At 41.0% G+C, this 25806-nt stretch overlaps 3 protein-coding genes across 9 annotated transcripts in view; 2 read left to right on the top strand and 1 right to left on the bottom strand.

Moving 5' to 3' along the window:
• Positions 1-15503, bottom strand: part of rnf157 (ring finger protein 157) — a 16656-nt gene extending 1153 nt beyond the window's left edge. Inside the window, exons 1-19 of the mRNA XM_088439557.1 lie at positions 14988-15503; positions 13281-13399; positions 10190-10278; positions 9763-9912; positions 9571-9688; positions 8525-8591; positions 8410-8453; positions 8293-8340; positions 8129-8200; positions 7905-8064; positions 7713-7825; positions 6722-6951; positions 6532-6634; positions 6349-6457; positions 5666-5883; positions 5415-5465; positions 4742-4790; positions 2626-2736; positions 1-1039 (exon numbers count right to left, since the gene is read on the bottom strand). The exon at positions 1-1039 is cut by the window's left edge and continues 1153 nt beyond it. Coding sequence (XP_088295683.1) covers positions 915-1039; positions 2626-2736; positions 4742-4790; positions 5415-5465; positions 5666-5883; positions 6349-6457; positions 6532-6634; positions 6722-6951; positions 7713-7825; positions 7905-8064; positions 8129-8200; positions 8293-8340; positions 8410-8453; positions 8525-8591; positions 9571-9688; positions 9763-9912; positions 10190-10278; positions 13281-13399; positions 14988-15075 — 2064 coding nt within the window. The 5' untranslated portion in view covers positions 15076-15503 and the 3' untranslated portion in view covers positions 1-914. The remainder of the gene's footprint in view (positions 1040-2625; positions 2737-4741; positions 4791-5414; positions 5466-5665; positions 5884-6348; positions 6458-6531; positions 6635-6721; positions 6952-7712; positions 7826-7904; positions 8065-8128; positions 8201-8292; positions 8341-8409; positions 8454-8524; positions 8592-9570; positions 9689-9762; positions 9913-10189; positions 10279-13280; positions 13400-14987) is intronic.
• A 1072-nt stretch (positions 15504-16575) lies between these two features.
• Positions 16576-19274, top strand: srsf2a (serine and arginine rich splicing factor 2a). Of its 7 annotated transcripts, XR_015868311.1 has the most exons (4): positions 16576-17116; positions 17685-17997; positions 18754-18852; positions 19237-19274. XR_015868311.1 is itself a non-coding variant. In XM_088438368.1 (3 exons), the coding sequence occupies exons 1-2, from the start codon at positions 16782-16784 to the stop codon at positions 17971-17973; spliced, it is 624 nt and encodes a 207-aa protein (XP_088294494.1). In that variant the 5' UTR covers positions 16576-16781; the 3' UTR covers positions 17974-17997; positions 18273-19159. The 7 variants fall into 7 exon arrangements, 6 of the variants coding, with proteins under 6 accessions (XP_088294494.1, XP_088294497.1, XP_088294495.1 ...); XM_088438368.1 differs by lacking the exon at positions 19237-19274 and having other exon boundaries at positions 18273-19159; XM_088438369.1 differs by lacking the exon at positions 19237-19274 and having other exon boundaries at positions 16577-17116; positions 18754-19159.
• A 1167-nt stretch (positions 19275-20441) lies between these two features.
• On the top strand, positions 20442-25435 carry mxra7 (matrix-remodelling associated 7). The gene is made up of 4 exons (XM_088438365.1): positions 20442-21053; positions 22582-22846; positions 23583-23691; positions 25013-25435. Exons 1-4 carry the CDS (start codon positions 20763-20765, stop codon positions 25125-25127), a joined length of 780 nt encoding a protein of 259 aa, XP_088294491.1. The 5' UTR covers positions 20442-20762; the 3' UTR covers positions 25128-25435.
• The last annotated feature ends 371 nt before the right edge of the window (positions 25436-25806 follow it).

The raw sequence follows: 25806 nt of genomic DNA, 5'->3' as shown, positions 1-25806 counted from the left end.
TTCTAAGTTTGCGTGTGCTCTGTAGAGGACACCCCGACTTTTCCAATAATGTCGAATGTGTAGGGTCCAAAATGTGGATTTTTTTTAGGGAAATGAGCATTTTTGGCAGAAAAGTATCCGATTACCAAATGCTTGACCGATTAATTTTAAACATTATCTATTATCTATCCATAATCTTCACCGCTTATCCTAAATATGTTGTTTAAAAAAAACATCCCTCTTTAGTTCACACTCTGGAATGTGTGGTGCAATTAATGACGTTATAAGGACATTAACTCATTATGATCATGAAATTTTCTGCTGTCACCATCGGACACAAACGAATAGGGTGGATCTCGTGAAGATATATAAATAAATTGAGTAATTGCGTGCTCATTTTCCACATAATCACAGAAAACAAGTCAATGCCCATCCTACCTTAACATTAGCGCCTCCTTTTGGGAGGTTACGGTCCTTCATGTACATTCCTTTAATGTTCAAGTCCAAGTCTGCGTACATTTCACATTGAGCAGAAATCATCCAGAGAGGAGCCGGCTTTCTTTTTAGCATTTAGCGCACTAGCGTACCACACCTGACGTGTTGATTGCAAATCACAGTAGCCCCTGACTGATTGGCTGGTGGAGGAGAAGGAGGAGCAGCAGCAACTTCTAACCATAAAGTCATAACATGAAACTGTCACCGGTAAGTCACGGCTATGGGTAATAAATAAAACCAGAGCAGGAAATAAAATATTCATAAAAGTGCTCAGGTAACACTTCAGTGGAGAAGAGTGTAGGTGGTGTTGGTGCTGAGGTTCCTTGTTCAGCCGTTATCCAGCGATGAAGCACTGAGTAGGAAGTGCTCGTAGTAGTACTTGTAAGTGTAGTAGTAGTTGTAGTAGTAGTAGTGTTCGGGTGTGTTGGTGTGTGAGCGCGCTACACAATGAGGGGTCCACGACGGGGGTGTTTGGGACTCTGGCTTTCCCGGGTCTCCACCCCCTGCTCCTCCCGGTTGCTGCTGGTGTCCAAAACGGGCCTGTAGCCACCGAGATACATCAGACCTGAACGAGAGATGACGAAGCGAAAGAGATGGTGGGGTTTAAAATATGAAAAAAAAGAGGTGCACAATTATAAAATCCGGTGATTACTCTGGCCCAACTGATTAATTCGGTGGCCGATTGAATCGGCTCATAAGTAAAGTCAGAAAACAACTAAATGTTCCCTTTTTATTTACCCATTAACATGTTACAGAGGGCAGGGATAAAAACATTGAAATATTTCTACCTCCCAAAAAATTGGGAAAAAAAACAAAAAAAAATCAGTAAGCACATTTTTATATTCTGTAATGTTCTACAGATAGCACTAACAAACCAAAAATGGGAAAAGACTGGAAAGAAGAAAAGGAAAAAAAGAAAGACAAGAATGAGAAAAATCCATATAAGTTGGGCCTTATTAATTACATAGAAAATTTAAAAAAATAAATGTATTTTTTTTCCAAAAAAACTGAGAAGAAAAGCTAAAATTAATTATTGTAGAGAAAATACTTGTAGAGAAAAAAACTGAAAAAAATCCATCCATATATACTGTGTAAATATATATATATATATATATATATATATATATATATATATATATATATATATATATATATATATATATATATATATATGTGTTTGTGATTTATTGAAACAAATTTTATAAAACAGAAGAGGAAAACAAATTCATTTTTGTAGATCAGTTACATAGAGACAAAAGTTTTGGGACACAGGGACACAGCTTTCCTCTTAACTTGCTTGCTTATTTTTAATAGATAACAGGAAAAGACAAAGCACAGCATCTGTATAGGAAGAATAACATTATCACAGGCATACTGCACATTGTATTCTTGATTGCATTCTAAAAAAGTAACATTATAGCAGCTTTACTGGGTAACTTGCAGCAGTTATGAAGACTGTTATAATTGCTCTAGTTTCACTTCTGAATGTCCCAATACCTTTGTCTAAGTGCGTGATGAACCCAAATAACCCTTGCATCATATCTAGCATCTTAGCCAACACCGCATACCTAGTTCTCAATATGTACCGGGCACGACTCCTCATCTTTCCATCCAAAAGGAGGCGAGAGAAGGGCAGAAAGGGAAAGGGGAGGAGGAAAATACGGGATGGGAGGAATTGACAGGAAAAGGGGAGAGATAACAGAAGACATTTTACGACACAGAGCGAGAGAAAAAGACGCCACGCACGACATTTGAGCTAAAAACGCAACACACGGGGAAGGGAAACGACTTTGTGAAGATGATGAAGGGCATCGAGGCAAAAAAGTCACAGTGGGGGGTTTTGTTCGAAACGTTCGTACAAAGCAAACCAACACATTGGGTCAGACTGGAGCATTCAAACAGCGACGTGCACGTACGAAGCACGCATGACCGTCACAAACACACACGAGGGCTTGAGGATGGAGGGAGCGCATGGTAACTCGCCACCAACAAGCAATGAAGCAGCAAAGGGAAGAAATGAAAAAGAGGAGCCGCTCGGAAGCCTACGTTAGCTTCTGCCGCCATTGTTTCTTCCTTGTTAGCCTAGCGAGCTAACGTCAGGTTAGCTCCCGTTCCCCCCAATCCCATCACTTCTGGACGGCGTCCACTCACCGGCAAATCGGCCTTCAGGAGCCTGCTCATTGTCCAAGCCCAAAGAGGGCGTGTCACACAGGGCCACGCCCTGATTGTTATTGGTCAACTCGGGACACCTGCTCCGCCCACCTGCAAGCGAGGGCACAGGTCAAACAAGAGCAGCCAGGCACAGCGGGGGATGTGGAGGGGACAGCCAGGAAGGGTGGTGGTCGGCCAGGCAAGAATGAAGCATTTCTCAATGTGTTGCGCTTTGCGGAGTTTGGTCTTATTCTGTGGTTGACAACCACATTGCAATGTGCACTACCGCCACCTAAAGGTGTGAGGTGGAACAGCCTTCATTTCAGCTTTAATCTTTTTTTATTTTTTTGACCTATTTCTACACAGGCCTGTACTACGAGTGCCACTGATACATAACAAATAGTACCGAAGTCAAACATAAGGCCCGAGGTACAAATTTGGCCCGCCATGTCATTTTATGTGGCCCGTGAAGGCTAATCTTTTGCACATTTATACTGCACACTTGTTGCTAAAATATTTATAAAATAATTGTCTTGATATATCGCAAGTCTTTCGGGGCAAATTGCCTTCATTCACTGCCAACCCAGTTATTTATGTATTTATTTTTTAACTTATATAGCTGTCAATGGCAGTGAATGAGTTAACTTATATATTGCCAGTCCAGTAAAAATGGATGTCCATAGCTGTGTATGGTGGTGAATGAGTTAATAACGTTGAATGAGTTAAAGTTTTTTTTTTATATATATTCTATTTTTATTTGCTTATAGGAAAATAGTAATATTATTACAGACTGTCAGACATTAACCTTCAGTTAATTTTTTATGTATTTTTCTTTCAAATGTAACAATTTCTAAGCCATTCGCCATGTTATGTTGTGGGTCAAATTGACCCATTTTAAAGTTGAAGTCAATCTTGAATATAGTTTTAATGTTATTTTAACTAATTAAGAATTTACTATTAACTCATTCACTGCCAGCCCAGTAAAAATACTTTTTTTACTTATATAACTACCAATTAAAATGGGTCTTTGACGTCTATAGTTATCAATGGCAGTGGATTAGTTGATATAGTAAGTTAGAATCCTTTTTAGGATGGTTGCCCATTTAATAAAATGTTTCACTCTTAACATCGATGCTGGCTACCGAGGTTTTACATTATCCTATTGTGTGGTATAATAAATGTGTGTGTTTTGTGCAATGTATTGAGGAATCAAACTGAACAAAAAAAAACACACACACATTGTGACATGCTTAATTTGACAGGTGAGTGCATATGTCGGCACTAATGAGGACAAAAAGCCAAGGATGGCTACATGATTGGCAGCTCAAGAAAAAAAGAACACACACAAGCCATCTGGCAGTGCTGGTGCTGTCACAGACACACATACACACACACACACACACACATCCTGCAGAGTACATGAGCATTCACAGCCTGTCGGGCAGCACTCGCTCCCTAAAGAACTGAAAGATCATTCAGTGAACTCATTGGTTTCACGCACACACAACCACACAACCATAATTATACATCCCAGGCTGTCTGTTTGCAAGGTGACCTTGTTTATGTTTGCCTCAAGCACTATTCTGTGTGTTTGTTGACTCGCCGAACACTGAAGTGTATCATGAAAATAAAGTCAAACTGTAATTAAAATGGATGGCATGAAGGCGTCGGACATTACATGCAAAGGCAAGCATGAAATGACAAACAACCTCACCATGCTCTGATCCATTAAATGTGATTTTTTTTTTTTTGGTTCTAAAAGTAGCCCTTGTACTCCTCCAGTGATTTCCAACCACTTTTCTGTGTGTATCAGAAAATTATCCAATTTCATTTAATTACCAGAAGACTGTAATTTATTTGTGAAAAACATACTTTGTATAATTTAGTGATATTTTTGGTTAGGAGTGTTTGATGAGATTCTCTCATTTTTACAGAAAGGTTGGGAAACACTGTACTACAAGTAAAATGTATTTTGTCAGGCATGGCTCACTCGCGTTAACACAAGAAAATATATCTATTTAAAGCTCTACGTGGAGATTTTTTAAATTATTTTGTGCGCCATCAGTTTACAAGGCGCACGTCAACTGTATTGTGAGAGTTGGTCACTGTAATTTACCTTTGCCATCCGATGGCAAGGAACGGTCTTCTTCTGTGACATCATTTCCCTAAAAAGCAAACATGAGAGTTCGAAGAAGCATTTACATAATTACTAACTCATTCAATCCCTCCTTTTTTTAAGGAGTACAGACATTCAATGCCACTTATTTACATTATTGTCAAACATTTGGCAAAAGACAGGTCTAAAATTGTCAGGTATAAATGAATTAAAAAGTAACGTAATTAATTATCTTAGGTAATTATTAATAACATAATCAATTGCTTTAGTACTTTCCCAAATCAATATTCTATAAAATATAATTACGTGCCAAACTAATCATGTATTTTAGGTAGTTAAATGCTAAAGTAATCAAGAACTTTAGCCACTTAACAATAAATAATAAAGAAATAAATTAGTTTCTATAATACATTACTGAAATTATTAGTTATTAAATGAATGATTATTTTAATACACAATTACCTAAAGCAATTGATTACTTTAGTATTTAATGACCCAAAGTAATCGATTACTTCATTTCCTAATTCATATGTACCAGACATTTTGAGATCTGTCTTTTAGCCAATCACTTGAAAAAAAAAAGAGGCAAAAAAACGTTCATCCATTGAAAAAAAAAACTAAAAATATGCCTTTGGGATTGATTATTTGTTGCAAGTCATCATATGCTAGTCACCTCTGAGTCCTGCTCATCGACAGCCACAGAGTAGTTCAATTCTGTCGATTCCTTGGAAAAAAAGAGAACCAAAAAAACTGTAAAAATTCTGGCATTTTATATCATATAAATCTTTTTTTTTTTTTTAACTAAAAACATCACATAAATGTTTACTTGCTTCTCTGACTTTAAATAAATATAGTAAAAATTTGTTGACTGGTCATTGACAAATAATAGTCGCAGCCCTATTTGAAGCCATCACAAAAATTTACCACTTCCAGCTGTGAGGGTCCTCGGGTCTCCACGGGGGTGTCCCGGATCTCCTGGCCCTGGGCGTCACCCCCCTCCTGGCCCCCCCCGGGCTCGGCGTCCGCCCCGGCCAGGTAGGACCCTGACATGGAGGACATGGTGTCAGTGCTGATGTGGGAGTTCTGCGAGTGGGACGAGGCCATGGACATCACTGACTGGGCCAGGCTGCTGCTCACTGGGTCTGGCAGACACACGGAGACACACATCACGGTCCGACGCCATTTTTGAAAGAAGAAACGTGAAGCTCGGCCAGCTTTTCTTTTCAGCAGTATTCCTACGCTGCTAGTTTAATGCCAAAAATCCTCCCATCAGATCCACTTAGCTAATCATTTATTCATGTTAAAATGCTCCCTTAACTGGAGTGAGGCTTTTGTTTTCCACATTTGAAAATTACTGCATGCAACTTGCCATCTAGACGGGTGGTTTATCATTCGTCAAATGTGATGCGCCAATACTACTTTATACTGAAAATGGAAACCAGAACACGTTCGATCTTGGCATCTTCTTCCCGACAGCTTCTGCTTTTGGCTAAGTATTTGTCGAGATAGCAGCTTCCTTTGTTAGGACCGTTTCATACCAAACAAGAGCATTTCATTGACGTTCTATTTAAAGATGTCTTCTTATGGATTACAAAGTGTTGTGTTACCTTCAGGGGAAGTGATAGTGGAGGAAAGTGGAGTTCCGGTGCACGGCGACTGGTCGATCGCCCCGGAGGAGGAGAGTGTCAAGTTTTCGCTGTCTGGCGTGACCCCGGACTGTAAAAAAAAAACAGAGAAGCGTCAGAACAGGAGGTAACAATTCGAGAAAATAGCGATAAAAATATACACACCTCCTGCTGATCTACCCCAAGTTTGTGGCGACGGGCCTCTAATTCACTGCATGACTTCTCATCCTCCTCCTCAGGAAGCACTGAGGAATTCTGGGAGAGCGATCTAAAATACACAGACTCGTGGTTTGGATTTTGAAAACAAAACAACAGTATAAAATATGTTAATCACAGTATGGGTACGTTCACTCACTTGGAACCACTTTTCTTGAGTTTCAGCCCTTGACTTGAGTTGGAATGGTCAAGAGGGGAGAGGGAACGGGCTGCCGCCGGGTGGGCTTCGTTGCCGTAAGGGGGTAGCGCCCCTGAGACGTGACTGGGGCCGGAGTGAAGAGGGGGAGCCACGGAAGATGTGGCCAGGGGGCCGTTGAGAGCCTCCAGCAGGGACACTGCCTCGTAACCCGGGGGGATGTGCTCCGAAGCCTGGGGAAAAAAAGGAAAGTACAAAGGATGTCATTTGACTCATTCAATGCGGAGAATAATACATTTTGATAAAGATGGGCGAGTACTGATGCCGAGAATCAGTATCAGGCGTATACCAGCCTTATCGCTTAGGTCATGGTGTCAAACTCAAGGCCCGGGGGCCAGAACCGGTCCGCCACATCATTTTATGTGGCCCGCCAAATGCTGATTTGATTTCAAGTTTCTAGCTAAACTTGCAGATTGTCTTCAAAAATAACCATTTTCTGTTCCCGATCTATCTTTTGAACAGTTTTTATCGGCCTCTGTTTTCAAAACTAGGTAAAGATGCAAACCAGCAAAAACAGCGCTTATTAGACACGTTTTTCTGTTTTTAAGTCCTAAATTTTCAGGATTCTAGAGAAATTAAAGGGGTACGTTAAAATTGAAGCTTCTTTAGACTATTTTTAGATTTATTCCGGCCCTCTAACAGACACCTTAAGTACAATGTGGCCCACAATAAAAATCAGTTTGACACCCTTGGCTTAGGTATTGAGTTCTCGTGACAGCAGCCGATACTATGTCACACTCAGATTTAGGTTACTGTCAATATTATTCTGAATTTAAACCCCCACAATACACAAAGGGACACAGTACAAGTATTTTACACAACTATTTTGAAGTCATGGTATGTAATACGTTTTTAAAAAAGTGGAAAATAAATGAGAAAAATGTGATGACAAAATACGACCCAGATTTTTGCTGCATCCCACACAGCACCGTACCGAGTGTTCCTCCGAGTCCGACGTCTGCGAAGTGATGACGGGGTTAAAGCTAGTCGGCGTCAAAGGGCTGAGTTTCTTCCTCATTGCTCGAATCTGCAGCAGAGCTCTGAAAGCTAAAAAAAAAAAAAAGGAGTTAGGAAATATTTGACAAAAAATAAAAACACCCCTACGCATTGGAGCGAGTGGACTCACGCAATCTGCAGATGGGGCAGCAGTTGGCTTGATAACGCAACGTGTCGGCGCAGGCGTTGCAGAGGCACAGGTGTCTGCACGGCAAAATGAGCGTGTCGCGCACATCCGAGAGACACACCACGCACTCGGCGCTGTTGTCGCTGATTTCGTCGTCGGCGACCTGTGGATTAAAGCGGCGCAATGGTATCGAGGCGCCGACAGGAAAATCCTCTAATCGTGTTTACCTTTGATTCTTGGCTGTTGTACTTGTTCTCTATCCCGTAGATCTCCTGCAGTAGATAACTCACTCCATCCACCTGGGAAATGAAAGAAGAAAAGACGTCAAGTCTCCAGGGGACAAGAATGCGTTGGATCAAAAAGAATGAATAAATATTTGATAAAAGTTTACCACTTGTTTCTGCTTCAGAGGCTTCACACAATAGCTGCCATCCATGTGCTGTCACGGAAAACCACAGAATTTAACTTTGTATGCCCACAGTAAAGACATTTTTGCAATCAAGTTTACCTTTTCAAATGTGGCCAGTAGAATGTGAGAGTGGCCCACGTGTTCTGCGTGCACAAATATAGAAACATTAATGGCTTCTCTTAGCAGCCGCAATGTCAGGCGGATCAGAACTCACCGTCGCCTTCGTCAACCACGGCCTGCACCACCATGGGGAAGATCTCCCGGTCCATGTCAAAAATCAGCTATGGAGAGCAGACATGAGGTGTCAAACGCAATTCCAGGGGAGTAAGGTCCTACGGTGCCTTGAAAAGGGCCCCCCCCCTCACATTTTCAGGGTTAAAACATATTTTTTTTGTGTGCAGAATCAACACTGTGGGACATAATCGTGAGGTGAAAGAAAATTTGTAGGATATCTTACATTTATTTTATATTTACTTTATTGTTTTGTTGATTTAAAAACAGTTTCTGGATTTTTTTGAGAAAATCGCACTTTCTTGGATAAAAACTCAATTTTTTGCACATTGTCCGCATATAAATTCCTTCAAAATTGGAGCATATATAGCATATCAAAAATTCAAACAGAATGTTATAAAAATTTCAATTGTGAAAAATACACATAGAACTGAAATGCATAGGTGAAAATTAAAGAATTTACATGGTGATTAAGTTATTTTAATGTTTATGTTCCTCAAAAGTGTGAACTCAACGTTTCGCTTTATAAGGCGCACCGGAGTATAAGGCGCATTATCAGCTTTGAGAAAATTCAAGGCTTTAAGTTGCACTTTCTTTGATAAAAACACACATTTTTTTGCACCTTGTTTGCATAAGAGTTCCTTCAAAATTGTAACATATATAGAGTATTAAAAATTCAAACAGGATGTTATAAAAATTTCAATTGTCAAAAATACATATAGAACTGAAATGCATAGGTGAAAACTGACGAATTTATATGGCGATCAAGTTATTTTAATGTTTTTGTTCCTCAAAAATGGGAACCCAAGGTTTTGCTGTATAAGGCGCACCGGATTATAAGGCGCATTATCAGCTTTGAGAAAATTGAAGGCTTCTAGGTGCGCCTCATAGTATGGAAAATACAGTAGGCTTATTCTAACAAAAATTCAGAAAAAAAAAAAATCCAGGGTCATGACCATGTCTTACAAAATCAAATCAGGCAAGATATCTCTCCCAGAAAGCGTCGAAGCAACCCGCGAAAGGACTCACCTCTTCGTCCGCCCACTCGCTGAGGTTGACGGTATGCGAGGGGAGACAAAACTGCTGGCTCACGCCCCTCTTGAAGTGCACCGTCTCCGACTGCAGGGAGCTGTCCTGCGGCAGGTAGCTACACGGAGCCAAAGAATTCCCATTAACGCCGTAAATGAAGCTACAAGCGCCATCTCACTCTCAAGAACCTACACTGGCACGCCGTTGTGAAACTCCTCTATGGCCTGGTAGTAGATCGTGATTGCCACCTGCGTGTCAGCGTCGAAGGTGAACTCCACATTGTAGCAGGCCCGCTGCTTGCCCGCCTCATCGTCGCCAGGTAACTTTAGGTCCTCGCTGCAACTGCAAGGCGGAGAAAGTCATTTTGATTTTGAAATTTGGATTTTTCTAAGTAGAACTGGATTGGAATAAGGGGCAAGTCAATACAGATCAGAGAAACAAGTGAGACAATATTTGTCGGTTTTAGCCAGGAAGTAGGCTGCTAACTCTCAAATAGACTGCCAAACGTTTGTGTGACTTTTGCTAACAGTTGGGCCTTTAAATTCCAAAGCCTGGATTTAGCGGTCGCTGCCCGTTCTTAGTCAGCACTTGTGCGAGTCGGAGTTGTATTACAGCGTACCGTACGAGCCGCAGTGTGTCCTTGCGGATGTTTATAAGGCTGCGTAGCGTCTTCACCGGTTCCTGAGGTGGAGGGGCTGCGTATGGGAACTGAAAGCAAGAAAAAACAATCATTCAAGTCGGTTAAATATACGCCGCGGGACGATGGGGAGTGGCCCGAACATTCCTCTCCTACTCACTGCGGCTGCTACTGATTCAACGCATTCAAACCCAAAGACATATGTTTAGTTTTTTTTTTTTTTAAGAGTCATGTCTTTTTCAAATGCTTTTCGAGTGTTTGGTTAAAGGAGTATATACTGTAAATAGGCTGATATTAAATGAATTAAGTACTATAGTAATCGATTTCTTTAGGCAATTAAGCACAAAAGCAATCAATTACATTATTTTTAAAGTAATCAATTACTGTAGGTACTTTACTAGGTAAGTAGGTACTAAGGTAATCAATTACTTTTGGTACTTTAAGAACCTTAAGTAAGAAAATTACTTTTGTACTTGAGTCCCTAAAGTAATTGATTTTAGTGTTTTCTATCTAAAACAATTGATTACTTGAGTACTGAATTAACTAAAGTAATCAATTACTTTGGGACTAAAAGTTATCAAGTACTTTAGATCCTTAGTACTAATTACTTCACTTCTAGTAACTAAAGATTACTTTAGTACCTAATTCATTAAGTCATTCAATCCCATAGAGATATTTTTATGTTTATTTTTTTTTAGGACTCCAGACATTCAATTCTGTACTCTTTTACAAAACAGCATGCTTTTTTTTTCCAATTGTTTGGCTAAAGTACAATTTAAAAATGCCTAGTTTAAAATTAACTAGGTACTGAAATAAGGCATGTTCTAAAATAAATAAATATTTACATAATCAATGACTTAAGTTGTTTAGTAACTAAAGCAATTGATTATCTATTTAATACATAATTACCAGCTAAATAATTACTTGAGCTCATGACCTAAAGTAATCAATGATATATATAAAAAACTATATATATATATATATATATATATATATATATATATATATATATATATATATATATATATAGTTTTGTTTGTTTTTTTTAAATAAACACACACACACAAGTACCTGGGATTGAATGTCAGGACTCTTTAAAATATAACAAGTATTGAATTGGATTGAGTGAATTAAAGGAATTTCCGTTCGGAATGAATACAAGAAATTTACGAGTTATCAGCGGTGGATTAATCTTTGTCTGATCTTTAGCCAACAACTATCCTTTGGTTAGCTCAATGAACTTGACCCAGTTTGAAGTTTCCTTTGATTGAATTCAAAAGCAGCAAGATGCTGACTTTGCATGAAAGGTCCCATTTAGGATATGACGGAATAAATCCACACTCTCCACAAGCCTTACTTGTGTCTTTACGAGAGCTTGAATGGCAGTAGTAATACACATCTGGGGTCCGGTGGGACTAAAACACACACACACACACACACGCACTCACACACGCATGCTAATGCTGAAAAGAGCCTTTCATTAGACTACAGTGTTGGTTTTATTAGAAATGTCACAGCGGAGATCCCCAGGCTTGTGTATATTAAACACCATTTGAAAACACTCAATTCCTTATGGGAGATTATTGCATGTGGGATTGGGGGGGGGGGGCTCTAAATATAGCTCGTACGTGATCATATTTGTGGGAGAGCCACAGCGCAATAACTCAAACTGGGTTTTATGCTTTTACTGTGCCATCTGCTCACAAGCCACCGAAGGTTATATAACGCCGCTTTGAGCGTCTCATTCAAAGAGAGATGAAGAGTGGCAGAATTTTTTTTCCGGGATGAATTCTTGGCCCTGGGGAAGATTTAAATGCCCACATAATCTGGGAGCGAGAGCGCTACTGCTAATTTTAGCCCGAGTCTAGACATAAAGGCAGCAAGCTCCACGTCAAAATTTCTAAATTGCTTTTGAGCGCAACGTTCCGGTGACATGATCGAAAACCCGCAGGAGAAGGCCTTACGGCTTGGCAGAGTCTCGCCTTTCATTTTTAATTACTCTGACAGGATGACACATCGATGTGAGTTGCAATCGGGCAGAGTGAGGAAGGCTGCTAAGTGCTGCAGCAGGATGCCGTCAGCTGCAGACGAGCGAGCTTGTGTACGGCGTGTCAACGCGAAATGAAGGCCAGATGATGGAATTGGCGGCAAGTAAAAGAGCCGTTTGACAAAGGTGCAAAAATCATAAATTATCATACGCCGCTCCTCCAGCCCTGACTGCAGAATGAGAAACTTTGAAGTGGAACGATTAATGAACAACTAAATGATTATGATATTCATTGTTGAATCATTTGGATCCTTTTTCCTTTTTTATCTAAAATTCTCTGAATGCTCTCAATTTTTAAGACATTTTTAAGAAAAAAAATGAATAAGCAGGAGATCCATTGTAAAAAAAAAAAATGCAAATCAGAGGAGGACAGGGAAAAAATATGCTCCCATGAAAATAAATCCTTTCATTGTTTTTACATTTTTCATTTCCTGCTTCTATTTTGTGATTTAGTTGAAAGTAAGTTTTCATCCTCAATTGTATTTTACATTACAAATGTTACAAAAATAAACAATTACCACTTGGAGTGCCACTAGAATGAAAGGACCTCAATTGAAACCTTATCATGGTGGAATGCCATTGACGTCATTTGACGTCAACTAGGTTTTTTTTATGGGAATAGGTGTAAAAAAGGTTTCATAAAATTTAAAAAATAAGAAGTTTGATCAGTCAGAATGTTCCAAATTAGCTAGCAGATTCTCCTTTTTTAAATGGAAGGCATTAGAAGGGGTAAATATTTCTTATTACAATTTATTGAGGAATAACAAAAGAAATTAAATATATATATATATATATATATTTAAAATATATATATATATATATATATATATATATATATATATATATATATATATATATATATATATATATATATATATATATATATATATATATATATATTGGAATTATTATTAATTCTGCTTAATCTTTACTTTATTTAAAGGACATTATACCTAACTAGATAGCCGAGCAAAACCCAGTGTTCTAGCACAAATCCAGATAAACTTTTGCAATGGGTAAACTTACCGCTACTGGCCTGGTCCCGAGGAAGTTAAGGTCTGTGTTTTCTCCAAACAGGTAACCTTCCGGGTGGGTGGAGTCAAACTTCTCTCCGCCCATGATGAAGTGGCTGGCAAAGTAACTTCCTGCGAATCCATAAAATAGATTGCAAAATGAATTGGAATGACTGCACGGACCTGCAAATTTCAATTACAAAACTGCTAATATCAAAAATTCCATGGCTTATTTTTTGCCCCACTTTTCAACCCTATAGAAAAATGACATATGGCTGTTATCATCACCAGGGGCCTCTCATATACTTCTAGAAGCATCCCGAAACCACCGATTGCATTTTTCTGTTACGGTAGTTTTTTTTTAACAGTCACCAAGGTGTGATTGTCCAGCTCCGTTTTCCGCATCGCTCGGTGCGCAGCTGGCTTCAAACCAAGTTGTTTCTTTTAATCACAGCGAGGAATGGCAAGACTGTAATAGGCATCCGGATACATATTTGACTGGCTGTGGGTGGTGTGTGTGGAGTCTGACACCTTCAAGACTTGTTTCACATGCCTGCGGACTAAAACAGGACTGAATGACAGCTCCTGAAGCAGGTCGGCAGCTTTGTCACCAGATCCCGCTGCTGACAGATCAATTTCATCTGCAACCTTCTTTCTTTTTCCCCTCACACAAACAGCATGATGGCAAACAATGATATATAAAAATGCCATACAAATTCAACTTTAACGAGGGGCATATTATGGAAATCATGCGTTTTGTGTTTTCTTTTACACAATTACTTGGTTCTGTTAGGAGCCTGCCCAACCATAAAGAGTGCAATAAAGCCACCTAGTAAATTAGCTAATAGTGTTAGCTTACATCTTAGCATATACTTGATTACCTGCAGATGTTATCTATGGGCTTGTTATTTTATGGGGTTAAAGTTAAGTCTATATGGACAATTTTGTTTCACCAAGTAAGGCTTCTTCAACAATTTAGCAAACTTACCACAAACATTAACAACAGCATGCTGACAAACAAGGAAAATTATTGCCGATGCAATGCAAGATTTGCTTTGATTTTTTTTCTTAAATGTAATTATTCTTGTGTGTTGGATTCTTATTTGTTTTTTTAGGAATTATAGTTAAAAAAACAATAATATTTTTCCTCTTTCCGTGTATGCATGTTATGGTGATGGGATGGGCGGGGGAGTTTCTTCATGGGTGACATTCAAACTGTCCACCACTGATTGCGTTATTCGAGAGTAAGAGAACAGTTTGCAATATTTCAATTTAAAACTCATTTCTGGAGCTGATGAAAGTGGTGTGTTCAATTTTCTACATATTTACAGAAACACTGGCGGTTCAAAATTTTAGGAATGGGTCCTGGGAATGATGCTCTGAGCAATCCTCAATCCATCTGTTATTAATTTCATCAAAACTGGCTTTTATTTGCAGAGATTATTTTTATTGTTATTATAATTGAAAGTATCAGTAAAGCAATTTTACAGTATTGAAATATGACAAGCTTTTTTAATTTTACTCCTCAGGCCTTTCTGCAGCTCCTTTCCAGTATGTCAGCGGCATCTTTGCTCGTGTGCACTACTACTTTTTCATCGTTTTTGCGCAAAATAACACAATCACCTGCAATTCGTTCTGCAGCGTGAAACAATTACAAACACGCACTCAAATACACACTGACGTACACACACATCGGGCTGACCTGTTGTTGGCGACTTACCAGATTTCGGTGGGTAACGGTACACCGAATTGGACGAAATATCCACTTCTTCCACGCCTATGTTTTGTCTGCTCGCGAAAACCCCCATCTCCAGTCAATTAACAAAAATAAAGACCAAATGGACATTCAGCTTCGCTTTGTCAACCCCCCTCGATGACGATTACTTCGACTCATTTAATCCATTTGGTTCTTGTCCCGGTCCATTTCTCGTAAAAAAAAGGGGATCGAGCTCCCCTTTTACACTCTGGATGTAACCGTCCCGGGGATTAGTGCCTGGTCCGCTGGTTGTTTGTCCTCGCCGGTCAACGGTGGAGCGCGATGGGCAAAGGGAAAAGCAGCAGCAGCAGTAGTGGGATTCCCTTTAGAAATAAAAGCTTGATTCGAATTTAAAGCACCATAAAGCAGCAATGTTTCGATGAACAATCAGGGGGCGGCGGGACGCTGGTTTTACGTCAACCTCCGTCCTGTCAGAGAGGTCTGTGGATCCCTGTGACGTCACAAATCCGGACCCTGGTTTTGGCGCAGTCCTCGCTCCCTTTCTCTCTCTCCGGTTAGCAGCTAACATAGCCACCTCATATGTAGCTAACCCCCCCGGAGAAGACTGCAATGCAGGGAAGGTAGCAAGCACGTAGAAGCACGAGCGAGGGAAAGCTATCAGGCTACTTTAATAAACTAGCTATGCAAAACGTGCATCCATGTTAAACCTAAAAAAAAATAGATACCACAAAATTGCTTACTCTGGATTTCTTTGCATTAGACATTAGTGGCGAGATAACTAATAAAGCATTTTGAGGTTCACTAAACAGAACAACGTAAGACTTATGGTGCAAGATTGCCATTTTTTTTCAGATGTTTCCACAGGGTAATTTGCTGCTAAAATGAGCTAAATGACGTTCATACTACGTGATGATGTAATTGCGCAATTGAAAAATAAAATGCACATCTCGATTGGAAAAAAAAGACATCTTGGAGGATAAGTAAGAATTAGCACCTTAGATAAGGTGGTTGTGCAAGTGTGCACACCCTAGTGGTGATGTGGCAGTGTTCACAATCAGACATGATCATACTTCATCTTAAAGGGAATGTGTAAGATTTAGACAGTTTTTCATTACAGACAGCAGGAGGTGCTGCAATTACCATTGTCCGTAGCCATAAAATATATGGCAGCCTCTGGAGAAGTGCCACCCCCCTGTGTAATGTCATTTAATGATAACGAGACCCACGGTTATATTTAAAACATACTGTTGGTCGTTAAGAACACATTTATTTGTACTTTTTATGTTGTTTTTAAAATTTATAATCATTTACTTGATTCATTTTTGATGAAAAACGATATAAAGCTCACACATTGTTCCGGTAAAGGGTTTCCACTCCAATTTGAAAAGTAGCTTAATTTATTACTGTTTTTTGTGGGGAAAATTGCTTTATGAAAAGCTGCCACCGAGTCACAAAGATGCTAAGGTTGTCTGGTTGTGACCACTTAGCCTCCTTGTCGGTAGGGGGCAGTGACGTGTATATCGAAGAGGGGGAGGGACAAAGCGCGCAGTGCCACCAGCCAATCAGAGAAGGCCATCGTTGGAGGAGAAGAAATAGCAGAAAGGAAGCTTTGTTGCCGCCATTTCGCGTAATGGTATCGTACTGTTCGTTTGGCACCAACGCGCGAGCATATTCAAACCTAGGCCCAGTTGCGAGTCTCGGTGTAATTTCACAGCCAGCGGCGCCCGATTATCATTGTTATTGATTTTAAGCCGGGAATCACTAAGAGTATTTCGTCAGCTCGATTCTGTTGAGAAAATGAACTACGGTAGGCCGCCGCCAGACGTGGAGGGGATGACCTCCCTCAAAGTGGACAACCTGACTTATAGAACGTCGCCGGAGACTCTACGCCGAGTGTTCGAGAAGTACGGCCGCGTGGGTGACGTGTACATCCCGCGGGACAGGTACACCAAAGAGAGCCGCGGCTTCGCCTTCGTGCGTTTTCTCGACAAGCGCGACGCCGAGGACGCGATGGACGCCATGGACGGAGCCCTGCTCGACGGAAGGGAGCTCCGCGTGCAAATGGCCCGCTATGGTCGTCCGCCGGACTCCATGTACAGCCGAAGAGGAGCGCCACAACGACGGTACGAAGGGTACGTCGTTTTGGGGAGGCAAATTTCGTCGAAAATTGTATACTTGTAACTAAGAGTTAGCACGTGCTCAAATGGCGTTTCGGTAGGCCTCGGTTTCCGGTTCCGCTTTGATGTGTTTTAGCTTTAACTTTGAAACGGTGAGTTGCGGCCATTTTGTTTGTGTGTTTTTTTTTATGTTTGTTTTTTAGCAGCGCGTGTCTTTGAATAGAAGTGAAACGTTTAATTTAACATTTGTTTCGATCCTTCAGTTCGTGTTTATATCCCGCGGACTACTCTTAGGTTTTGCGATACATAATGAAAACTCACAAATTTTTTCTACAGATTCGCTTTCCCTGTTAAGAATGTGTGCAGGGAATTTGATTATTTACAGTTTAATCCACTTCAGTGTCTGCAGAAACGATTACTAATTTACTTAAAATACATGTATTAATGTGTTTAAAGTGACTGACTAGTGTGTACTCAATTTCCCAAATTTCTCTTAAGTGTATTGTGTTTTTCATGCTCTGGGATTGTCACCACAGTAAAGCAAAACGATAAATCTAGAAAATTCCAACGTTTTACTGTGCAGACGTTCAATGAGTCCCCGACGCCGCAGGCGCAGTCGTTCCCGATCCAGGAGCCGATCCCGTTCTAGGAGCCGCCGTCGCTACTCCAGATCCAGGTCCCGCTCCTACTCCAGGTCCAGGTCCCGCTCCAAGTCCAAGACCCCGAGGCAAAGCAAGTCCAAGTCCCCCTCCCGGTCCAGGTCAAGAAGCCGGACCCCCGCTTCCAACCACGAGGCCAGATCCAGGTCCAAGTCCAAATCCAAGTCCAAGAGCCGGCCCAAATCTCCAGAGGACAACGGAACAGAGCCGTAGCTCAAAGATGGATGCAGCATGACGGTATTTAGTGGGATGGGAGGAATGTCGTGAATACATGTGATGTTTGGTATTCTGCTTTCTTGTAGTTGCTCCTACGCATTTTACACAAGCAACTAAGTCAGCAGAACCGTGACTATTTTAGAAAAATAACCAATAATAATTTGGCTCTATAGCATGCGTGTCGCCACCACAAACAGTTTCAAACATCTTAACAGGGTTTGAATTAGGCTAATGTGAGTATATGTGGGTGTGCTTCGCTCCAAACGTTCACTTAATGTGGAATTTTTTCCTCCAAGCTGCTGAGTCCTGTTTGCAAAGAGAGGAGGAGGAGATGGGGTTGTGGCAGTGTGAGAGCAGTTATAGTGTGTGAGCCGCCAATGTCACCTGCCCGTTGCTGGGGGGGCGACGGCGGTGGCTCGGGAGCAGGTCACCCAGGCAACGCTTGGTTGCTCAGCAGCAGGTCGTCATGGCGCCGTTGCGGGGCTGTCAGTTGGTGTTTGAGGCGGTGTGGTGAGGTACGTTCACGGGGATGGCGGGCGGAACCCCCCACCCACCGCCTGCGCTTTGCCCTCCTGCCTCTCGACCCAAAGGTTTGTTTGAAAATAGCGCCCCAGTGCAAGAGTCTTGTGTAGAGCTAGTCTATGACAATCTGGTACCATGGAAGGTGCGTACGTATTCTTGAGGCGTACTGGCATACTGTAATGTCAACACGAAGGTTCGGAGTTAAGATGGCAGCCTTTGAGATGTCCTCTTGCTGACTCTTGTCTTTTCTTGCAGATCTCTCGGGTGATTGCTTCTTTTTCGTCGAGGACATCGGGATGAGTCTCAATCATGTTCAAGGGGACTCCACTATTGCCACTGAAAGCAGACTGAAAGGTCATTTGGAACTTGGTCTAAACGTTTACCAAAAAAAATTTACCCGCGCAACATAAAAATGTCAAGGTCGTTCGCAAAGTTGGACATGAATTTAATTTGTATCTTTTTGTTCCCCCCCCCTTTTTTGACATTGTACTCTTCAATAAAACGTGGGAGTTAATTTTGTTAATGGAAGATCTTGTTATACTCTTTTTCTTGGCAGGTTGTCAATTACAAATATTGGTTTGTTACCCCACTCAATTGGACAAACACCGTATGTTAATCAGTCTGGCTTCATTTGTCTTGGACAAAAGTTTTTTTTTTTTTTCCTATCAACTCTTCTGTCTGGTTAAAGTTGCTTCCTATGACTCTAACCCTCTTTCTTGTGTATCTTTTGTGCACTAGGCGCAGTTGTGTAGCAGTTGAGTAATGCTGGTTAGCTGTTAAGATGCAGTGCGGTGGTGACATGGTGTGGCGTGTTGCGGTGCTGAGTGCCCGGTCACTGTTCCGGGGCGCTCGACCCTCCGCTGCTGTTTGCCGGTTTGTAAGCTCACAGGTGTTGCGGATTCCCGCCCCCTTTCCTCGTTCCATCCCTTTGACATTTCTCCTTTGTGCTGTATAGCTTTTTCCCATCTTTCTTTCCTCCCCCTTGTCTGGTTCATCACTTGCTTTTTTGGAGGTGAGTCCAGTGTGACTCACAGTTGGAAGGGTTGCCGAATTTAAAAGGGAGGGGCAGCTCGGCTGCTCTAACTTTTTTATATATATATAATTACCACGCATTCCCCGTTACTGTGTTGCATTTTCTTCACGTGAATGCTAATAAATGTATTTGAAAATGAGATTTGCGTGTGCTTGATTTATTTGCAGCAGTGCATGTTCCATTTTAATGTAGCATTTTTCAAGCCTAGGGCAGTACTTTAAAACTGGTGTACATTTACAAGTAAAATTGTTCCCCCCGCAATTAAATATTAGAGCTCCCAACAAAAGATGGTTTATATGCATCTCCATAATTTAATAAATTAGCGGCATCACATCGGCCCCAAACATCGGTCCCAGCCTACCAGGCATCATCAGCCCTACATGCCAGATGGCCAGTCAAGCCTGATTCCTGAGCAGTACCTTTTGAGAACGTTTTTGACATGGTATGTCTTGTTTTGAGAGGCTGACGCCAGGAGCATCAGTGGAATACTGAAAACGGCGTCTTGGCAGAACGAAATGTCAAAAGCACTTGACCTGCAGTGTACAAAGAAACCTAAATAAAATGTCAAATGGGTGCAATAAGATTTCATAGGTGCTATAACTTTTCAAGTGGAATTGGGTTAATTCGATGCACATCTTTAAAATACATTTTCCATATCGATGATGATGCAACCTTTGTACAAAAGAGGTGCCAAGTAAAACATTCACTCGGGCTATTTATTGTACTGTATGTTATGATACCGTGCTCATTGAGCGAAAGACTTGCAAGTAATTCATTGTACGTTTATGTCCGCCAAGTAAAACATTGTTCATAAAACTTCGGGCTGAAGGTTGCTCAACCTGGACCACCGCCATGGAAATTAGTCACGTGATCGTCGTCCCGGAAGTGTTCCTCACAGTTTAGGGTTTGCGTCTTCCGCTGACCTGCGCTTGGCTTTTTTTTTGTCACCTTCACTGGAGCTGTCACACGCTATTCGTCCACGGTACATCTGGACTTTCGGCCGCTGATGGGATTAACACCAAGATGACTAGTCGAGCACGTTGCCGACGCGCCTGATAGCCAACGGAAGAAGGGGGCGGTGCCAGTTGACGTCACTCCTGGACAGAGCCTCCTGCCTGATCCAGTAAATGCCGCTCGTTTAGGCAGCTTGTCTGGGAGAGATTATCCTCAAAGTGTCGCTATGGCTGCCGATGAAACCACGCCGAACAAATAAACAAGATATATACCAGCGATGGATGTGACTTTCATTTTATCAGCAGTCATCTTCACGCTGCTCGCCCTGGTAGTCGCGACATCACTGATGAACGGCGCCTCCCGATCGTCGTCTTCGGTTGTGAGTTACTCGACTGGACCCAATACCGACACCGGCAGGGTAGACGAGACGCCAACCAAGCAGAACGGCCACATTCCTAATACCACCACCAAGCAAGGGAAGGCAAAGGAGGCGGCGGCGGGGGACGCCTGGTGCGAGTTGAGCGGTAGCTCTCACGACCACTGGGAAGTGGTCAAATCTGTGCAAGCGGTGAGTGTCTTCCATCCGAATGTGTTTGTTGTGGTAAAAATGCGAAAGATTACGTCACTGTTTTAAGCTGTTTACCTTCCCACTTTGTCCTGTCTAAGACCCTAAGAAAGTGCGGTGTCAACTTCTAAGTTGTCCACCAGGGTCAATTAATGCACATTAGAAACAAAGTTCCTATGTCCTATGTGCCAAAGAAAACAAAGATTTTTAGTCTCGCTATGATGCCTTTGTGAAGGTATAATAAACCAATGGTCCGATTTACATGAGAAATCACCTTATTCTTCTTACTAGAACATAGAACATAAATGCACTCGTTTTTACTTCAAGTGCATTTGTTGTTAGGAACGATCATGGGTATCGATAGATATTTTTAATGCACATCAGAAATGGGGACCAATGGGAACAAAGTTTCAATTCACATTTCAAATGCTTTCAGAGAAAATCTTAACATGAGGGCCAATAGAATCAAATGTTTGATGTACATTGGAAATAATTTGCTTACTTTAAGTCTATTTGTTGTGCTCGGAAGCCCACATAAACACAAGGAAGCAATAAAAAAAAATTAAAGCCTGATAATCATTCTACGTAACTTTATTATTTTAAGACAATTTGTAGTATGGTCCCGAATAAAAACAAAGACCAGATTCATATTACAGGTAACTTTTATTTACTGTAATTCGATTTGTTTACAAATACGGCTAACTGATCAAACTCAAAGGCTCAATCCTCATTAGAAATCACTTCCTTTTTTTATAGTGATGTGAAATATGAACCACTTGGAAGTTTTTTTTTTCTTTCACTCCTCTATGGTACTCCTGGTTTAAAAACAACCATTTTAACCGTATTAATTTTCCACTGCATCTTTAAAGCAAGAATGCCATCTAGAGGACCAACACTGTAGTTCATGTGGTTTCATTTATCCGTTACCACTTTTTACTGTAAATTCATTTAAATCACCGTTAAGTTTGCGAACATTACATGACATAATTGGTGAGCCGTGTTTGGCTGTAATGTGATCCCTGAGCCACGGTGATGTCATTATCAGGCGACGGCAAGTGACAAAAAGGACACCCGCTCAAATGGATAAAAATGGGTGGATTTTGCTGCTTAATTCATATTCTAAAAACACAATATTAAACAGAATGCTGTGTTTGGACAAGTGTGAATGCATAACATATTTATTGCTAAGAAAACCTTTATGTTGGCTCCCCTTTTAAATGTATAACACAAACATGTCCCAATAGAAGTAAAGATTGATGTGCATACATTAGAAATCATTTTCTTAATTAATGTTAGTCCATATATCATATATAACAAATGAGGTTATGAATAGAAACAATGCACATTGGAACTCACATTTGGCTCTAAAATTAATCATGGTACCTAAAACTGAGTGCCAATAGAAACAAAGGCCCAAAGCAATTAGTCAAGTCAACCGTCAGTCATTCCAAGGCGCCAAGCAGCCACATCGGCATCGAGCCGAGGTGACTCCTTTTTCTGTCTTTGCTCCCGCCGCCTTTTTCTCACACAGGAAGCGGAAACCAGTCCTGCCAGCGAGGAGTCGGAGCCCGCAGCGGTCGCGGCAGCCCCGGCCGAGCGCTCCTCCTCCTCATCTGCAGCGTCGAGCCTGTCCGTGCCACGGCCAGACTCCAGGCAGGCCAGCTTTGACTCGTCGTCCGAAGCGTCGTCGGGTCGCGGCCGGCGCTCCTTCATCGGGCTCTCTGATCAGGAGCTCCTAAAGTGTGCTTTTTCTTACCCCCAGACCGACGAAGACGCAGAGAGCCCAGAAGTAAATGGTGAGAATCAAACTAGAGCCTGGCTGACAATTTAGTCCCACGGTTCCCTTTTTTTTTTAAATGGTGGACCCCCTATGAAAGATAAAACTTTAAAATATTTTGCTAAAGAGTCACTAGAACGCAATTGACAATTGCTCCTTGTTCCAAATCATTTGCTCTTAATTTGAAAAGGAAAATCTGCTGCTGTCACAGCATTAAAAAGCATAAAATTAGAATTGTTGATAACCTAGAGAATCCCTGTCAAAATCTCATGAAGTGGCTTCAAAAATTGTATTAGGAAGACTTAAGTAATTAGAATTAAAGATGTACTTGAGTACAGTACTTTTTATGCATATAGTAATTGATTACTTTGGTACTTAATTCCCTAAAGTAATTGATTAATTCAGCACTTAATTATTTTAGTACCAGACATGATTACACTTCTTTAGCCAAACATTTGAAAAAAAAGTACAAATATCCCAGCATGTACCTGACATAAAATTTCTTGACTTTAAAGAACGTAAATCCGTGTCTTTGGCAGTGAATGAGGTAATGTCTCTCAAGTAATACAGGACACTTGAATGTAAAATTTTAATAAGTACACTTTAGCAATCCTAATTTAGCACCAGAGCTTGACTAAATGCTCCTCATTCATACACACAAGATAGGAAAAATATTAGGAGCACCACTTAAGTTTACGTGAGGAAATTGTACTGCATGTTTTTTTTATCAAACGTGTATTTCTCTTTGTCCGTAGATAAATCAGAGTTCCACTCCAACAATACCTTGAAGTACATGCCAGGAAAGTCACGCTCCCACCACATGGAGACGATGATGTCCAAAGAGGAGCTAGAGGAGGAGCAGAGGTCAGTTCAAAACCCGTTGTGACCTTCTGCTTGTGTGCTGGCCGCCTTTCACTTGCGGCTTTGCGCTCTTAAGCTGCCGTGCCATGCGGGCTAGACTGCCTTAAAGCCAGATTGAGTCCCTGCCAGCTCGCAGGACAGAACGTTTGACCCGAGAATGTGACGGGGAGACATATTAGCCAGCAGAGGAAAAACACGTCTGCTTGATTTTTCTGCTTGATGTTTGCTTCTCCTTTCCTTGTTTGTCTTTTAAAGGTGTGACTCCCAGGAGTCACAAGTCCGGCTTCAAGTGTTGATTGGCTTTCCTGGCACAGCAATCACTTGAAGCTTTGTTCGTTAGTCCTTCAGATAAGCTTAATGAGCTCTTGTGGCCGCAATTTGACTTTCGTCATTATTCATCAAAATCTGTATGAAAAACGCTGCCTCTAAAAAGACTATTAATTAATCGCCAAAATGTTAGAAACATCCACTTGGATGCAGTTCTGCAGGGTAAAACTATAATAAACTTTTTAAATTACTATCTTGCTGACTGTCAATCAAAAATGAGCATTATTGTTCCGCTAAAGCACGTCATAAGCAAATATAAATGCAGTCTAAGGCCACTAGGGTTTGCCGTACCTCGCTTTGAAATTATTATAACCAGCGATTCACGGCATCTTTTAAATAGCATTTTAGTTTCCCTGTGAGTGCTAGGTTTTGTCAAAAACTAATATGAATGAAAAGCTAAATTTGTATATCTTAAAAGTGACATTGTGTAAGATTTCGACCGTTTTTCATTAAAAAAGAATAAATTAAAGTATTATAAATGTCAAACACATGCAAATAAATGTTCTTATTGTTTTAAATATAATCGTAGGTCTAAATTATCATTAAATTATATTACATGTTGGGTGGCACTCCCCCGGGGGTCACCGTGTCTGTTATATAGTAAAGGAAAGAAAGATGGAAAGGAAGAAAACAATAATAGTGTGAACACAAATGCGTAAGGTTGTGTGAAATAAAGGACGGAAGGCTTTAGGGTTTGTGAAATAACGTACGGATTGAATAAAAGAAGGTAGGATGATGATAGGGGAAGGAAGGAATCTTGGTTGTAACAGGAGGAGATTGGAAGTCTTGATTAATGGAAACGTTAACAAATAAAAATGGATGGAGGAGATGCAGGATGTATTTGAGGAAGGACAGAAACAAGGATGATGCGAAGGCATAAGAGGGCCAGAAGGGTGGATGAAAGAAAGTCAAGAATGAATGGGGATGTATTTAGAATGATAGAAACAAGGATATTATGAACGTGAGGATAAAATTGTGCCTGCTTTGTTTTTCCCAGGGTGCAGCGGGAGCAGCTGGCCGCCATTTTCCAGCTGCTGAAAGACAACACAGAGACGTTCGGAGACATCTCTGAGGGCGACATGGAGGAGCAGATGCGTCTCTACTCCATCTGAGGAGGAAAGGAGACAACGACCAATGTCACATGCGCTGCCTTACCTCGCCGACCAAACTCACCAACACAACTGTGTGGCAGTATTCTGGCAGCCGCCATTTTGTTATGATAGAAAACAAGTTGTTCCTTTATTTGTGTTGTTTTGGTTGCTGTTTCCGGGCTGGACTAACGCAGCACAAATATGCCACCCAGTGGGCATTCCGAATGTAGTCCCAGTGCTGTGGCAATGTAGTTACTCCTGGAAAAAAAACGTCATGAGGCTGTTCTGATTTTGGTGCATCAAATAAAGTATGAAATGTTTCCTTGCAACCTTCTAACCGCGAGTATGTGCACATTCTAGTAATTTCTGTTTGGCGGATTGAAGAATTATTTCTACGCGCTGTGTGGATCCAAGTTTTGAGATGTCCTACTCTGAGTTGTCATGAGACGCACCTCGAGTCAATTTAGTCCGTGTAATTGCTTCTCGGCAAACCTATTTTGGAAAAAAAAAACACAATTTTTGAATTTTTGAATTCTTTTGAAACCTATTCATAATGCTGAAAATAAAAACAACATTTTACTCCTCAGGGCGCACAAAGCAGGAAACGCGCCGGTAGAAACGCCCACTTCGCGTATGCTCTTAATTATATTTCCCATGTCTCTCAACACACAAAAACAAAGTACTATTTCCGGTATTACAG

Source organism: Hippichthys cyanospilos, chromosome 17 (assembly GCF_059441005.1).
Source record: "Hippichthys cyanospilos isolate Australia breed blue-spotted pipefish chromosome 17, RoL_Hcya_1.0, whole genome shotgun sequence".
NCBI classification, from domain to species: Eukaryota; Metazoa; Chordata; class Actinopteri; order Syngnathiformes; family Syngnathidae; genus Hippichthys; species Hippichthys cyanospilos.
This window is presented reverse-complemented; position numbering and strand designations above follow the sequence as displayed.

Excerpts from the sequence above, each read along its gene's own strand:
- srsf2a (XM_088438368.1), top strand. The coding sequence starts at position 16,782 with ATGAACTACGGTAGGCCGCCGCCAGACGTGGAGGGGATGACCTCCCTC. Across the intron at positions 17,117-17,684 it reads CCACAACGACGGTACGAAGG|ACGTTCAATGAGTCCCCGAC; the intron begins GTACGTCGTTTT and ends TTTACTGTGCAG.
- mxra7 (XM_088438365.1), top strand. The coding sequence starts at position 20,763 with ATGGATGTGACTTTCATTTTATCAGCAGTCATCTTCACGCTGCTCGCC. Across the intron at positions 21,054-22,581 it reads TGGTCAAATCTGTGCAAGCG|GAAGCGGAAACCAGTCCTGC; the intron begins GTGAGTGTCTTC and ends TTTCTCACACAG. Across the intron at positions 22,847-23,582 it reads AGAGAGCCCAGAAGTAAATG|ATAAATCAGAGTTCCACTCC; the intron begins GTGAGAATCAAA and ends CTTTGTCCGTAG.